Genomic DNA, 17,445 nt, shown 5'->3' on the forward strand with positions numbered 1-17,445 from the left:
TCCTTGACTGTGTATATTGGCGATCTCTTCCTCCCCCTGGGCTGTGTATATTGGCGATCTCTTTCTCTTCCTGGGCTGTGTATATTGGCGATCTCTTCCTCCCCCTGGGCTGTGTATATTGGCGATCTCTTTCTCTTCCTGGGCTGTGTATATTGGCGATCTCTTGAACCCCCCCCCGGGCTGTGTATATTGGCGATCTCTTCCTCTTCCTGGGCTGTGTATATTGGCAATCTCTTCCTCCCCCTGGGCTGTGTATATTGGCGATCTCTTCCTCCTCCTGGGCTGTGTATATTGGCGATCTCTTCCTCCCCCTGGGCTGTGTATATTGGCGATCTCTTTCTCTTCCTGGGCTGTGTATATTGGCGATCTCTTCCTCCCCCTGGGCTGGGTATATTGGCGATCTCTTCCTCCCCCTGGGCTGTGTATATTGGCGATCTCTTTCTCTTCCTGGGCTGTGTATATTGGCGATCTCTCGCTCCCCCTGGGCTGTGTATATTGGCGATCTCTTCCTCCTCCTGGCCTGTGTATATTGGAGATCTCTTCCTCCTCCTGGGCTGTGTATATTGGCGATCTCTTCCTCCCCCTGGGCTGTGTATATTGGCGATCTCTTCCTCCCCCTGGGCTGTGTATATTGGCGATCTCTTTCTCTTCCTGGGCTGTGTATATTGGCGATCTCTTTCTCTTCCTGGGCTGTGTATATTGGCGATCTCTTCCTCCCCCTGGGCTGTGTATATTGGCGATATCTCGCTCCCCCTGGGCTGTGTATATTGGCGATCTCTTCCTCCTCCTGGCCTGTGTATATTGGAGATCTCTTCCTCCTCCCGGGCTGTGTATATTGGCGATCTCTTTCTCTTCCTGGGCTGTGTATATTGGCGATCTCTTCCTCCCCCTGGGCTGTGTATATTGGCGATCTCTTCCTCCCCCTGGGCTGTGTATATTGGCGATCTCTTCCTCCCCCTGGGCTGTGTATATTGGCGATCTCTTCCTCCCCCTGGGCTGTGTATATTGGCGATCTCTTTCTCTTCCTGGGCTGTGTATATTGGCGATCTCTTCCTCCCCCTGGGCTGTGTATATTGGCGATCTTTCTCTTCCTGGGCTGTGTACATTGGCGATCTCTCCCCCCCCCCCCCCCACCATGGCTGTGTATATTGGCGATCTCTTCCTCCTCCTGGGCTGTGTATATTGGCGATCTCTCCCTCCCCCTGGGCTGTGTATATTGGCGATCTCTTCCTCCCCCTGGGCTGTGTATATTGGCGATCTCTTTCTCTTCCTGGGCTGTGTATATTGGCGATCTCTTCCTCCCCCTGGGCTGTGTATATTGGCGATCTCTTTCTCTTCCTGGGCTGTGCATATTGGCGATCTCCCCCCCCCCCCGGGCTGTGTATATTGGCGATCTCTTCCTCCCCCTGGGCTGTGTGTATTGGCGATCTCTTCCTCCCCCTGGGCTGTGTGTATTGGCGATCTCTTCCTCCTCCTGGGCTGTGTATATTGGCGATCTCTTCCTCCCCCTGGGCTGTGTATATTGGCGATCTCTTCCTCCCCCTGGGCTGTGTATATTGGCGATCTCTTCCTCCCCCTGGGCTGTGTATATTGGCGATCTCTTTCTCTTCCTGGGCTGTGTATATTGGCGATCTCTCCCCCCCCCGGGCTGTGTATATTGGCGATCTCTTACTCCCCCTGGGCTGTGTATATTGGCGATCTCTTCCTCCTCCTGGGGTGTGTATATTGGCGATCTCTTCCTCCCCCTGGGCTGTGTATATTGGCGATCTCTTCCTCCCCATGGGCTGTGTTTATTGGCGATCTCTTTCTCTTCCTGGGCTGTGTATATTGGCGATCTCTTCCTCCCCCTGGGCTGTGTATATTGGCGATCTCTCGCTCCCCCTGGGCTGTGTATATTGGCAATCTCTTTCTCTTCCTGGGCTGTGTATATTGGCGATCTCTTCCTCCCCCTGGGCTGTGTATATTGGCGATCTCTTTCTCTTCCTGGGCTGTGTATATTGGCGATCTCTTCCTCCCCCTGGGCTGTGTATATTGGCGATCTCTTTCTCTTCCTGGGCTGTGTATATTGGCGATCTCCCCCCCCCCCCCCCCCCGGGCTGTGTATATTGGCGATCTCTTACTCCCCCTGGGCTGTGTGTATTGGCGATCTCTTCCTCCTCCTGGGGTGTGTATATTGGCGATCTCTTCCTCCCCCTGGGCTGTGTATATTGGCGATCTCTTCCTCCCCATGGGCTGTGTATATTGGCGATCTCTTTCTCTTCCTGGGCTGTGTATATTGGCGATCTCTTCCCCCCCCCCCCCCCCCCCCGGGCTGTGTATATTGGCGATCTCTTCCTCCCCCTGGGCTGTGTGTATTGGCGATCTCTTCCTCCTCCTGGGCTGTGTATATTGGCGATCTCTTCCTCCCCCTGGGCTGTGTATATTGGCGATCTCTCGCTCCCCCTGGGCTGTGTATATTGGCGATCTCTTCCTCCTCCTGGCCTGTGTATATTGGAGATCTCTTCCTCCTCCTGGGCTGTGTATATTGGCGATCTCTTCCTCCCCCTGGGCTGTGTATATTGGCGATCTCTTCCTCCTCCTGGGCTGTGTATATTGGCGATCTCTTCCTCCCCCTGGGCTGTGTATATTGGCGATCTCTTCCTCCCCCTGGGCTGTGTATATTGGCGATCTCTTTCTCTTCCTGGGCTGTGTATATTGGCGATCTCTTCCTCCCCCTGGGCTGGGTATATTGGCGATCTCTTCCTCCCCCTGGGCTGTGTATATTGGCGATCTCTTTCTCTTCCTGGGCTGTGTATATTGGCGATCTCTTCCTCCCCCTGGGCTGTGTATATTGGCGATCTCTTCCTCCCCCTGGGGTGTGTATATTGGCGATCTCTTCCTCCCCCTGGGCTGTGTATATTGGCGATCTCTTCCTCCCCATGGGCTGTGTATATTGGCGATCTCTTTCTCTTCCTGGGCTGTGTATATTGGCGATCTCTCCCCCCCCCCCCCCCCCCGGGCTGTGTATATTGGCGATCTCTTACTCCCCCTGGGCTGTGTGTATTGGCGATCTCTTCCTCCTCCTGGGGTGTGTATATTGGCGATCTCGTCCTCCCCCTGGGCTGTGTATATTGGCGATCTCTTCCTCCCCCTGGGCTGTGTATATTGGTGATCTCTCGCTCCCCCTGGGCTGTGTATATTGGCGATCTCTTCCTCCTCCTGGCCTGTGTATATTGGAGATCATTTCCTCCTCCTGGCCTGTGTATATTGGAGATCTCTTCCTCCTCCTGGGCTGTGTATATTGGCGATCTCTTCCTCCCCCTGGGCTGTGTATATTGGCGATCTCTTCCTCCTCCTGGGCTGTGTATATTGGCGATCTCTTCCTCCTCCTGGGCTGTGTATATTGGCGATCTCTTCCTCCCCCTGGGCTGTGTATATTGGCGATCTCTTCCTCCCCCTGGGCTGTGTATATTGGCGATCTCTTTCTCTTCCTGGGCTGTGTATATTGGCGATCTCTTCCTCCCCCTGGGCTGTGTATATTGGCGATCTCTCGCTCCCTCTGGGCTGTGTATATTGGCGATCTCTTCCTCCTCCTGGGGTGTGTATATTGGCGATCTCTTCCTCCCCCTGGGCTGTGTATATTGGCGATCTCTTCCTCCCCATGGGCTGTGTTTATTGGCGATCTCTTTCTCTTCCTGGGCTGTGTATATTGGCGATCTCTTCCTCCCCCTGGGCTGTGTATATTGGCGATCTCTCGCTCCCCCTGGGCTGTGTATATTGGCAATCTCTTTCTCTTCCTGGGCTGTGTATATTGGCGATCTCTTCCTCCCCCTGGGCTGTGTATATTGGCGATCTCTTTCTCTTCCTGGGCTGTGTATATTGGCGATCTCTTCCTCCCCCTGGGCTGTGTATATTGGCGATCTCTTTCTCTTCCTGGGCTGTGTATATTGGCGATCTCTCCCCCCCCCCCCCCCGGGCTGTGTATATTGGCGATCTCTTACTCCCCCTGGGCTGTGTGTATTGGCGATCTCTTCCTCCTCCTGGGGTGTGTATATTGGCGATCTCTTCCTCCCCCTGGGCTGTGTATATTGGCGATCTCTTCCTCCCCATGGGCTGTGTATATTGGCGATCTCTTTCTCTTCCTGGGCTGTGTATATTGGCGATCTCTTCCCCCCCCCCCCCCCCCCCCGGGCTGTGTATATTGGCGATCTCTTCCTCCCCCTGGGCTGTGTGTATTGGCGATCTCTTCCTCCTCCTGGGCTGTGTATATTGGCGATCTCTTCCTCCCCCTGGGCTGTGTATATTGGCGATCTCTCGCTCCCCCTGGGCTGTGTATATTGGCGATCTCTTCCTCCTCCTGGCCTGTGTATATTGGAGATCTCTTCCTCCTCCTGGGCTGTGTATATTGGCGATCTCTTCCTCCCCCTGGGCTGTGTATATTGGCGATCTCTTCCTCCTCCTGGGCTGTGTATATTGGCGATCTCTTCCTCCCCCTGGGCTGTGTATATTGGCGATCTCTTCCTCCCCCTGGGCTGTGTATATTGGCGATCTCTTTCTCTTCCTGGGCTGTGTATATTGGCGATCTCTTCCTCCCCCTGGGCTGGGTATATTGGCGATCTCTTCCTCCCCCTGGGCTGTGTATATTGGCGATCTCTTTCTCTTCCTGGGCTGTGTATATTGGCGATCTCTTCCTCCCCCTGGGCTGTGTATATTGGCGATCTCTTCCTCCCCCTGGGCTGTGTGTATTGGCGATCTCTTCCTCCCCCTGGGCTGTGTATATTGGCGATCTCTTCCTCCCCCTGGGGTGTGTATATTGGCGATCTCTTCCTCCCCCTGGGCTGTGTATATTGGCGATCTCTTCCTCCCCATGGGCTGTGTATATTGGCGATCTCTTTCTCTTCCTGGGCTGTGTATATTGGCGATCTCTCCCCCCCGGGCTGTGTATATTGGCGATCTCTTACTCCCCCTGGGCTGTGTGTATTGGCGATCTCTTCCTCCTCCTGGGGTGTGTATATTGGCGATCTCGTCCTCCCCCTGGGCTGTGTATATTGGCGATCTCTTCCTCCCCCTGGGCTGTGTATATTGGTGATCTCTCGCTCCCCCTGGGCTGTGTATATTGGCGATCTCTTCCTCCTCCTGGCCTGTGTATATTGGAGATCATTTCCTCCTCCTGGCCTGTGTATATTGGAGATCTCTTCCTCCTCCTGGGCTGTGTATATTGGCGATCTCTTCCTCCCCCTGGGCTGTGTATATTGGCGATCTCTTCCTCCTCCTGGGCTGTGTATATTGGCGATCTCTTCCTCCTCCTGGGCTGTGTATATTGGCGATCTCTTCCTCCCCCTGGGCTGTGTATATTGGCGATCTCTTCCTCCCCCTGGGCTGTGTATATTGGCGATCTCTTTCTCTTCCTGGGCTGTGTATATTGGCGATCTCTTCCTCCCCCTGGGCTGTGTATATTGGCGATCTCTCGCTCCCTCTGGGCTGTGTATATTGGCGATCTCTTCCTCCTCCTGGGCTGTGTATATTGGCGATCTCTCCCTCCCCCTGGGCTGTGTATATTGGCGATCTTTCCTCCCCCTGGGCTGTGTATATTGGCGATCTTTCTCTTCCTGGGCTGTGTATATTGGCGATCTCTTCCTCCCCCTGGGCTGTGTATATTGGCGATCTCTTTCTCTTCCTGGGCTGTGTATATTGGCCATCTCTCCCTCCCCCTGGGCTGTGTATATTGGCGATCTCTTCCTCCCCCTGGGCTGTGTATATTGGCGATCTCTTTCTCTTCCTGGGCTGTGTATATTGGCGATCTCTTCCTCCCCCTGGGCTGTGTATATTGGCGATCTCTTTCTCTTCCTGGGCTGTGTATATTGGCGATCTCTCCCCCCCCCCCCCCCCCGGGCTGTGTATATTGGCGATCTCTTACTCCCCCTGGGCTGTGTGTATTGGCGATCTCTTCCTCCTCCTGGGGTGTGTATATTGGCGATCTCTTCCTCCCCCTGGGCTGTGTATATTGGCGATCTCTTCCTCCCCATGGGCTGTGTATATTGGCGATCTCTTTCTCTTCCTGGGCTGTGTATATTGGCGATCTCTTCCTCCCCCTGGGCTGTGTATATTGGCGATCTCTCGCTCCCCCTGGGCTGTGTATATTGGCGATCTCTTCCTCCTCCTGGGCTGTGTATATTGGCGATCTCTCCCTCCCCCTGGGCTGTGTATATTGGCGATCTCTTCCTCCCCCTGGGCTGTGTATATTGGCGATCTCTTTCTCTTCCTGGGCTGTGTATATTGGCGATCTCTTCCTCCCCCTGGGCTGTGTATATTGGCGATCTCTTTCTCTTCCTGGGCTTTGTATATTGGCGATCTCTCCACCCCCCCCCCCCCCGGGCTGTGTATATTGGCGATCTCTTCCTCCCCCTGGGCTGTGTATATTGGCGATCTCTTCCTCCCCCTGGGCTGTGTATATTGGCGATCTCTTACTCCCCCTGGGCTGTGTGTATTGGCGATCTCTTCCTCCTCCTGGGGTGTGTATATTGGCGATCTCTTCCTCCCCCTGGGCTGTGTATATTGGCGATCTCTTCCTCCCCATGGGCTGTGTATATTGGCGATCTCTTTCTCTTCCTGGGCTGTGTATATTGGCGATCTCTTCCTCCCCCTGGGCTGTGTATATTGGCGATCTCTCGCTCCCCCTGGGCTGTGTATATTGGCGATCTCTTCCTCCTCCTGGGCTGTGTATATTGGCGATCTCTCCCTCCCCCTGGGCTGTGTATATTGGCGATCTCTTCCTCCCCCTGGGCTGTGTATATTGGCGATCTCTTTCTCTTCCTGGGCTGTGTATATTGGCGATCTCTTCCTCCCCCTGGGCTGTGTATATTGGCGATCTCTTTCTCTTCCTGGGCTTTGTATATTGGCGATCTCTCCACCCCCCCCCCCCCCCGGGCTGTGTATATTGGCGATCTCTTCCTCCCCCTGGGCTGTGTGTATTGGCGATCTCTTCCTCCTCCTGGGCTGTGTATATTGGCGATCTCTTCCTCCCCCTGGGCTGTGTATATTGGCGATCTCTTCCTCCCCCTGGGCTGTGTATATTGGCGATCTCTTTCTCTTCCTGGGCTGTGTATATTGGCGATCTCTTCCTCCCCCTGGGCTGTGTATATTGGCGATCTCTTCCTCCCCCTGGGCTGTGTATATTGGCGATCTCTTTCTCTTCCTGGGCTGTGTATATTGGCGATCTCTCCCCCCCCCCCCCCCCCCCCCGGGCTGTGTATATTGGCGATCTCTTCCTCCTCCTGGGGTGTGTATATTGGCGATCTCTTCCTCCCCCTGGGCTGTGTATATTGGCGATCTCTTCCTCCCCATGGGCTGTGTATATTGGCGATCTCTTTCTCTTCCTGGGCTGTGTATATTGGCGATCTCTTCCTCCCCCTGGGCTGTGTATATTGGCGATCTCTCGCTCCCCCTGGGCTGTGTATATTGGCGATCTCTTCCTCCTCCTGGCCTGTGTATATTGGAGATCTCTTCCTCCTCCTGGCCTGTGTATATTGGAGATCTCTTCCTCCTCCTGGCCTGTGTATATTGGAGATCTCTTCCTCCTCCTGGGCTGTGTATATTGGCGATCTCTTCCTCCCCCTGGGCTGTGTATATTGTCGATCTCTTCCTCCTCCTGGGCTGTGTATATTGGCGATCTCTTCCTCCTCCTGGGCTGTGTATATTGGCGATCTCTTCCTCCCCCTGGGCTGTGTATATTGGCGATCTCTTCCTCCCCCTGGGCTGTGTATATTGGCGATCTCTTTCTCTTCCTGGGCTGTGTATATTGGCGATCTCTTTCTCTTCCTGGGCTGTGTATATTGGCGATCTCTTCCTCCCCCTGGGCTGTGTATATTGGCGATCTCTTTCTCTTCCTGGGCTGTATATATTGGCGATCTCTCCCCCCCCCCCGGGCTGTGTATATTGGCGATCTCTTCCTCCCCCTGGGCTGTGTGTATTGGCGATCTCTTCCTCCTCCTGGTCTGTGTATATTGGCGATCTCTTCCTCCCCCTGGGCTTTGTATATTGGCGATCTCTTCCTCCTCCTGGGCTGTGTATATTGGCGATCTCTTCCTCCTCCTGGGCTGTGTATATTGGCGATCTCTTCCTCCTCCTGGGCTGTGTATATTGGCGATCTCTCCCTCCCCCTGGGCTGTGTATATTGGCGATCTCTTTCTCTTCCTGGGCTGTGTATATTGGTGATCTCTACCCCCCCCCCCCCCCCCCCCCCGGGCTGTGTATATTGGCGATCTTTTCCTCCCCCTGGGCTGTGTGTATTGGCGATCTCTTCCTCCTCCTGGTCTGTGTATATTGGCGATCTCTTCCTCCCCCTGGGCTGTGTATATTGGCAATCTCTTCCTCCCCCTGGGCTGTGTATATTGGCGATCTCTTTCTCTTCCTGGGCTCTGTATATTGGCGATCTCTTCCTCCCCCTTGGCTGTGTATATTGGCAATCTCTTTCTCTTCCTGGGCTGTGTATATTGGCGATCTCTCCCCCCCCCCCCCGGGCTGTGTATATTGGCGATCTCTTCCTCCCCCTGGGCTGTGTGTATTGGCGATCTCTTTCTCTTCCTGGGCTGTGTATATTGGCGATCTCTTTCTCTTCCTGGGCTGTGTATATTGGCGATCTCTTCCTCCCCCTGAGCTGTGTATATTGGCGATCTCTTCCTCCCCCTGGGCTGTGTGTATTGGCGATCTCTTCCTCCTCCTGGGCTGTGTATATTGGCGATCTCTTTCTCTTCCTGGGCTGTGTATATTGGCTATCTCTCCCCCCCCCCCCCCCCCCCCCCGGGCTGTGTATATTGGCGATCTCTTTCTCTTCCTGGGCTGTGTATATTGGCGATCTCTCCCCCCCCCGGGCTGTGTATATTGGCGATCTCTTTCTCTTCCTGGGTTGTGTATATTGGCGATCTCTTCCTCCCCCTGGGCTGTGTATATTGGCGATCTCTCCCCCCCCCGGGCTGTGTATATTGGCGATCTCTTTCTCTTCCTGGGCTGTGTATATTGGCGATCTCTCCCCCCCCCCCCCCCCCCCCCCGGGCTGTGTATATTGGCGATCTCTTTCTCTTCCTGGGCTGTGTATATTGGCGATCTCTCCCCCCCCCCCCCCCGGGCTGTGTATATTGGCGATCTCTTCCTCCCCCTGGGCTGTGTATATTGGCGATCTCTCGCTCCCCCTGGGCTGTGTATATTGGCGATCTCTTCCTCCTCCTGGCCTGTGTATATTGGAGATCTCTTCCTCCTCCTGGCCTGTGTATATTGGAGATCTCTTCCTCCTCCTGGGCTGTGTATATTGGCGATCTCTTCCTCCCCCTGGGCTGTGTATATTGGCGATCTCTTCCTCCTCCTGGGCTGTGTATATTGGCGATCTCTTCCTCCTCCTGGGCTGTGTATATTGGCGATCTCTTCCTCCCCCTGGGCTGTGTATATTGGCGATCTCTTCCTCCCCCTGGGCTGTGTATATTGGCGATCTCTTTCTATTCCTGGGCTGTGTATATTGGCGATCTCTTTCTCTTCCTGGGCTGTGTATATTGACGATCTCTTCCTCCCCCTGGGCTGTGTATATTGGCGATCTCTTTCTCTTCCTGGGCTGTATATATTGGCGATCTCTCCCCCCAGCCCCCCCCCCCCCCCCGGGCTGTGTATATTGGCGATCTCTTCCTCCCCCTGGGCTGTGTATATTGGCGATCTCTCGCTCCCCCTGGGCTGTGTATATTGGCGATCTCTTCCTCCTCCTGGCCTGTGCATATTGGAGATCTCTTCCTCCTCCTGGCCTGTGTATATTGGAGATCTCTTCTTCCTCCTGGGCTGTTTATATTGGCGATCTCTTCCTCCCCCTGGGCTGTGTATATTGTCGATCTCTTCCTCCTCCTGGGCTGTGTATATTGGCGATCTCTTCCTCCTCCTGGGCTGTGTATATTGGCGATCTCTTCCTCCCCCTGGGCTGTGTATATTGGCGATCTCTTCCTCCCCCTGGGCTGTGTATATTGGCGATCTCTTTCTCTTCCTGGGCTGTGTATATTGGCGATCTCTTTCTCTTCCTGGGCTGTGTATATTGGCGATCTCTTCCTCCCCCTGGGCTGTGTATATTGGCGATCTCTTTCTCTTCCTGGGCTGTATATATTGGCGATCTCTCCCCCCCCCCCCCCCCCCCGGGCTGTGTATATTGGCGATCTCTTCCTCCCCCTGGGCTGTGTGTATTGGCGATCTCTTCCTCCTCCTGGTCTGTGTATATTGGCGATCTCTTCCTCCCCCTGGGCTTTGTATATTGGCGATCTCTTCCTCCTCCTGGGCTGTGTATATTGGCGATCTCTTCCTCCTCCTGGGCTGTGTATATTGGCGATCTCTTCCTCCTCCTGGGCTGTGTATATTGGTGAACTCTTCCTCCTCCTGGGCTGTGTGTGTCGGTGATCTTGTTCTATATGTCTTCGGTGGCTGTCTTATTATTTTACAACCCCTTTTTTTTGCGTTTCTACACAGGGGGACTTCACGCGTACTGGAGAAAGAAAGCTAGCTGGGGTGATGAAAGATGGCGTCAACTCTGCGAATCGGTACTATATCAACCGCTTCAAGGATGCCTATCGGCAGGCGGTGATTGGTAAGGGAGCTTCTTCCTGGGCCATGTCACATGGGTTCAGGTTTCAGTCTTGTCCAGTGTACTTAACCATAAAGCTGTAACCTCTGGAGCCCCAGCTTGTACATCAGTGTTTCTCACTCTTTTTAAGGTGGAGAAGAAAATGATCAATTTTTAATAGTAATGAAATGCAGCTCTGTTTTACACTGGGACTAAGGGCTCAGTTTTTTTCGGTCCTTTAGATTTGACAGGATAAATAGCTTGGCAGGATAGATGGGCACAGCATGTGGGGACAAAGGGCGTTCTGTGCTGGGAAGCTTTGCTGAAAGCGCTCACTGTCTTACTGTATTTTAGTGTACCCCTTCAGGGTGTGGCTCATGCATCTTACCATATGCGTTTTGCAGGTTGAGGAACCACTGCCCTAGGGACCTGTGGAGGCCGAAAGTTTTGGAACATTTGCCTTTTTTTTATAGTTCAGAGTCGGCTAAGTTCTAGGGATGGTCACACGAACACACTAACCGCATTTTGTCCCTAAATTTTCTGGTAACTTCAGGATTTAGAAGTTGCTACTGAGAATCCAAGGTGCAGTTGTTCCTGGTAGGGTTATGGTTATATCATTGAGCTGTGGCCCCTCCTTGTAGGGTTATGTCGTTAAGACTTGCCTCCTCCTGGTAGGGTTAGGGATATCTCTTTATGCTGTGGCCCTTCCTGGTAGGATTATGGATATGTCATTGAGCTGTGGCCCTTCCTAGTAGGGATCTGGTGATAAGTTTTGTCCTTTTTTGCAGACCTGATGCAGGGCGTCCCAGTGACTGAAGATCTTTATTCCATTTTCACTAAAGAGAAGGAACACGAAGCTTTACACCGGCAGAGCCAAAGGAACCATCAGGAGCTGATCAGTCAGCTCCTCCAGAACTACATGCTGATGCTGCTGCCAGATGACGAGAAGTTCCATGGAGGATGGGCCCTGATAGATTGTGACCCCAGGTCTGTCATGTGATGCACTGTCATTGTCATCATCTAAGGGACTATTGTACTGCCCTCCCTGATGCACCCCTCACGTCTCTTGTATTGTACTGCCCTCCCCGGTGCACCCCTAACCTCTCTTGTATTGTACTGCCCTCCCCTCACTTCTCTTATATTGTACTGCCCTCCCCGGTGCACCCCTAACCTCTCTTGTATTGTACTGCCCTCCCCTCACTTCTCTTGTATTGTACTGGCCTCCCCGATGCACCCCTAACCTCGCTTGTATTGTACTGCCCTCCCCTCACTTCTCTTGTATTGTACTGCCCTCCCCGGTGCACCCCTAACCTCTCTTGTATTGTACTGCCCTCCCCTCACTTCTCTTGTATTGTACTGCCCTCCCCGATGCACCCCTCACTTCTCTTGTATTGTACTGCCCTCCCTGATGCACCCCTCACATCTCTTGTATTGTACTGCCCTCCCCGGGGCACCCCTCATGTCTCTTGTATTGTACTGCCCTCCCCGGTGCACCCCTCACGTCTCTTGTCTTGTACTGCCCTCCCCGATGCACCCCTCACATCTGTTGTATTGTACTGCCCTCCCCGGTGCGCCCCTCACTTCTCTTGTATTGTTCTGCCCTCCCCGGTGCGCCCCTCACTTCTCTTGTATTGTACTGCCCTCCCCGGTGCGCCCCTCACTTCTCTTGTATTGTACTGCCCTCCCCGGTGCGCCCCTCACTTCTCTAGTATTGTACTGCCCTCCCCGGTGCGCCCCTCACTTCTCTTGTGTTGTACTGCCCTCCCCGGTGCGCCCCTCACTTCTCTTGTATTGTACTGCCCTCCCCGGTGCGCCCCTCACTTCTCTTGTATTGTACTGCCTTCCCCGGTGCGCCCCTCACTTCTCTTGTATTGTACTTCCCTCCCCGGTGCGCCCCTCACTTCTCTTGTATTGTACTGCCCTCCCCGGTGCGCCCCTCACTTCTCTTGTATTGTACTGCCCTCCCCGGTGCGCCCCTCACTTCTCTTGTATTGTACTGCCCTCCCCGGTGCACCCCTCACTTCTCTTGTATTGTACTGCCCTCCCCGGTGCCCCCCTCACATCTCTTGTATTGTACTGCCCTCCTCGGTGCGCCACTCACTTCTCTAGTATTGTACTGCCCTCCCCGGTGCGCCCCTCACTTCTCTTGTATTGTACTGCCCTCCTCGGTGCGCCACTCACTTCTCTAGTATTGTACTGCCCTCCCCGGTGCGCCCCTCACTTCTCTTGTATTGTACTGCCCTCCCCGGTGCGCCCCTCACTTCTCTTGTATTGTACTGCCCTCCTCGGTGCGCCCCTCACTTCTCTTGTATTGTACTGCCCTCCCCGGTGCGCCCCTCACTTCTCTTGTATTGTACTGCCCTCCCCGGTGCGCCCCTCACTTCTCTTGTATTGTACTGCCCTCCTCGGTGCGCCCCTCACTTCTCTTGTATTGTACTGCCCTCCCCGGTGCCCCCCTCACATCTCTTGTATTGTACTGCCCTCCTCGGTGCGCCCCTCACTTCTCTAGTATTGTACTGCCCTCCCCGGTGCGCCCCTCACTTCTCTTGTATTGTACTGCCCTCCCCGGTGCGCCCCTCACTTCTCTTGTATTGTACTGCCCTCCCCGGTGCGCCCCTCACTTCTCTTGTATTGTACTGCCCTCCCCGGTGCACCCCGCACGTCTGTTGTGTTGTGCGGTATTGTGCCATCCTCCCTAAAGTTTTTAATGCAGTTTGGACTGTTTTAAAATTAAAGCATGAAACCTGCACCTGCTTATATAAACCTGGCATCTCACACTTAAGAAAAAAGGGATGCAAACCTTAATTAATAAATTAACCTTATTTTTCTTCATCTTAGTCTCATTGATGCAACTCACAAAGACGTGGATGTCCTGCTGCTGCTCTCTAACTGCGCCTATTATGTGGCCTAGTAAGTGACCCCAATCCCTCCATCTTATAACCGCGCTGAGTCTGTTGTGCCTGGCACTGATGTAGTTTGTCATCTTTTCCAGCTACGATGATGAGGTGGATAAAGTGAATCAGTACCAGCGATTGAGTCTGGAAGATTTAGAGAAGATTGAGATTGGTGAGTTGTGTTCCCATAAGACTGAACTGTACAGTGTTAATATTTGTCTTACCTGAGCTTTTTACGTTGTAATGGAGGAGCCTTGGTTTTTTGCATGGTCTCAGCTGTGATTGGGAGGGTGGTTTGTGTGTCTCAGCTATAGATCAGTAAAGGTTGGTGAGGGGAGCGGGTCCTGTATCTACGCTGATGATTGTTATAATGGAATCCATGATGACTGTGCGCTATCTAGCAATTGACACCAATGACATGTAACAGACCCCATTGACTTATAATAGAGCCTTTTTGGGTTCTGTTGTTGTGTCCATCATTTTGACAGGAACAATAGGGCTGTGCATGCTGCATTACTCTTCCCATTAAACCCCTAAATAACTAGTTTAACTAGTCTTGCTATATCTGTGATGATCTTTGTTTTATAACAATTGTTGTTCAGGTCCTGAACCAACATTTTTTGGGAAGCCCAAGTTCTCATGTATGCGTCTGCACTACAAGTACAAGGGAAATGGTGGCTACTTTCATACCCTGCGGGCTGTGACTCGGAGCCCTGAAGAGGATGGAAAAGGTAAAATACAACTGTTAGTGGAAATTGATGGATGTGTCGAATGCATTAATGGCACTAAACAGTCCCATTCCTTTATTCCTTCACTGATACTAAGGCCAGATAGATATATGGTAGGTGAGTACAATCCTTCAACCATTCGTGCTACAGCTTTAAAATGAAAGTACGAGCATCCACATCTCCACACAGTCCATCCTGTCACTGTCATTGTAGGGTGGCCGGGAACATGGAGTTAGTGAGCCCTAACTGTTCCTGCAACCGCTGTCCCTTGCTGTTCCCCATCCGACCCTATACTGTGCTAAAGTGCATGGGCGTAAGAGTCAAACAAAACTGGACATTTCGGGAAACAAGTCAGTAACATAATAGGAATACTACAAAGCAACAAACAGATATACCAGGCAGGATATAGCATACTAACAAACAGTAAAAGAACCAGAATCAAGATTAACAGGAGATTTGATAATATGAACAAGACTTCATATATGGGGATAAATATACAGCAGACAAAACCAGGAGATGCAGAGGATTAACAGGTTAACTGAATGTCAGAACACTAAACAGGTCAGGAAATAAAGAGCACTGTTCACACTGGACTCAGAACAAGGAACACACTGGACACCCCACTCCAAACATGGAGGGACAACAATACTAAAGCCATATAGTCTCCTAGCCAGTGGGTGCTCTCCACAGTTTTAACAGGATAATGGCCTAGGAGGAAACAAAAATCCTTACTACAAGCAAACACGGATACAGGCACAGAACTCAATCACTCCTAGATAGACTGATTAACACAAGGCTCAGAACAGGATTCAAACTCGGTCAAAACAGGACTGACAACGCACATGTGAACGTGTGAATACAGACTCAGGAAACACAAAGCATATGCAGAACAAACTATACAAGAATACTAAAACCCAACGTAGATACTAAAAGAACGCAGGCTAAAATCTAGATATTATACAGGAAATATAACCATGGTTAAAACTCAGGACATGTACTCAGACATAGTGAACATAATGCAAACATGGTCAGAGTAACTGGTGTAATTACCAGCCCAGAGCAGCACCTGAAGAACCTTCTATACACTCCCAGTGCTGAAGGGTTAACTATTCCCAAATCAGAAAACACAGAAACTGTTCAGACATAAACATAATGTCTGAACAGGACTCAAAGCAGATAAATGAAAGATGCAGCTAAATGGATATTACAGTCACCTCTCTATGCACAGAGCGGTGATTGTCATTCTAGAGATCAGGCACACGCTGCATCAGCCTAAAGGCTCTTCTACATGGGGCAGTAGTCGGCTTGTTTGGACAATAGTGTGTGGAAGTCCTAGCGATCAGCTACAAGGAGAGGTATGGCTTCAAGCAAGACGCTGGCTCCACGAGGAGCAGGATACACTCAGAGTAAAACCAGGTAAAACAAAAGATTGATTTAGTCCCAAGATTTTTCACTTTTTTTTACTTTGTTTTTAAACAATTTTTACTTTCTTTTTTACACTTTAATTTGATTGCTAATACTGTTCAGTGCTATGCATAGGGCATACAGCAAACAAAATGAATCCTCCAGTATAGCAATGGGATTGAGAGCGCAGAATACACCAGGTAAAGGAAATGAGGTTTATTCACCCATGATGCAACGCGTTTCACAGACTGCTTCATCAGGCATAATATTGTGTTCATACTCACCTGAGTATGCCTGATGAAGCAGTCTATCTGTGAAACGCGTTGCATCATGGGTGAATAACCCTCATTTCCTTTACCTGGTGTATCCTGCGCTCTCAATCCCGTCGCTATACTGGAGGATTTGTTTTGTTTGCTGTCTGCTTTTTGACGTGGAGCAGCTGCAGGTGCCCTACTATTGATGCCATTATCCATTGTTACACTTGGCTGAGTGTAACTAATCATAGTAAGCGCTTCTTTATATTCAGCCCTTGCCATGTATCAACGTTATCACACGACGGAGCGCTGTCTCTCTCATTTTTTTTATGCATACGGCATAGCACTGATCAGTATTATCGGTGATCTTCTGGTCTGGTTTGCTCGATCGCAGACCAGAGCAGAAGACCCTAAGAAGGTGGCGGAGGCAGGTGAGGGGACCTCCGTCCGCCGTTCTGGATGATCGGCTCCCCGGTATTGTTCACAGCATTTGTGGGGTTAATGGCACACATCACCTCGATCGCTGATGTGCGCCCCTATCAGCTAGTCCCTTGCTGCTGATTGCATCCGGGACCTGCTATACATGACATAAATGTACGTCATGGTGCGGGAAGTACCACCGCAACATGACGAACATTTACATCAATTGTAGTTAAGGGGTTAATGGAATGTAGCCCATTTGTGTTTCAATGGGTGGGGTGGCTGATGTGTGGGAGGGGGGAAAGTGACCTCAAACTTGCAAACAAGGAACTGTTCAGCTCACAAAAAGCTATCCTCAGCGTTGGGGTAATCTCACAACAAAGACATTTATCCCCAAGACAAGCGCAGATCCTTCCTAAGCATGTCTATTACTGTCTGCCAGGTATGTACTAAAATCGCCTTATCGTGGAGAACCCTTTTAACCCCGTCCTGGTCCTCCAACACGTGATCTGAGTCCTTAACTATATTGTATACAAATCTCTACTATTTGTAATGTTCATGAATCCTTGTCCTGCGATATACATAAAACCAGATTGTGGCTCATTTGTGTTGCCCCCGCACCGTCTGTTGCAACTGATGCGGAGTGCCCATCCACAGGCCTCATATTCCACATGTATCGGAGTTGCTAGAATTCTTGAACAATTTCCCGCCAAATAAAGGGTGTCTCATCTGCCATATTCAGGTCTGCTGAGCTGCCTCTTTCAGTAGGGAGGACTCTTGCTCTGACACTTCAGACACGCTGGTTGTGTGCAGGCTACTACCATATTGCCTGACACAGTACAGTGTGAACAAGATCTGGTGTCTGAAGTGTCAGGAATTGTTACATAAAGATAAGGTTCCTGGCAGATCAGCGGTATCTGTGCAGGATTGCGCCTTTCTTCTGCAGTGTGCAGAGAGTGTAAAGCAGCGGCTGGGCAGCAGTAACATGACAAGGAAGGAACCAGCGGTAAAATGTTCTTCTCTTTATTTGGATTCCAAAGTAAAACACTTGACAGTGGAATCAAACGTAAGCATCAGACATCAGGATAAAAGCAGGAAACGCTAACGCATTCCAGGTCTTGTGACCTTTTTTTAAATGCAGGATTGCCATGGACTTGATGTGTGGTTTGCCAATCTGCTGT

General features: G+C 51.6%; 1 protein-coding gene across 1 annotated transcript in view; it reads left to right on the plus strand.

Annotated features, from left to right (window-relative positions):
* Positions 1-17,445, plus strand: part of INPP5F (inositol polyphosphate-5-phosphatase F) — a gene marked incomplete in the record, with an annotated part of 139,701 nt that overhangs the window by 113,708 nt on the left and 8,548 nt on the right. The window contains 5 exon segments of the mRNA XM_056552439.1: positions 10,471-10,588; positions 11,353-11,551; positions 13,403-13,474; positions 13,557-13,630; positions 14,061-14,189. Of these exon segments, the coding sequence (XP_056408414.1) occupies positions 10,471-10,588; positions 11,353-11,551; positions 13,403-13,474; positions 13,557-13,630; positions 14,061-14,189 (592 nt within the window).

The sequence above is a fragment of the Hyla sarda genome, unplaced genomic scaffold (genome assembly GCF_029499605.1).
Source record: "Hyla sarda isolate aHylSar1 unplaced genomic scaffold, aHylSar1.hap1 scaffold_161, whole genome shotgun sequence".
In the NCBI taxonomy this organism is placed as follows: domain Eukaryota; kingdom Metazoa; phylum Chordata; class Amphibia; order Anura; family Hylidae; genus Hyla; species Hyla sarda.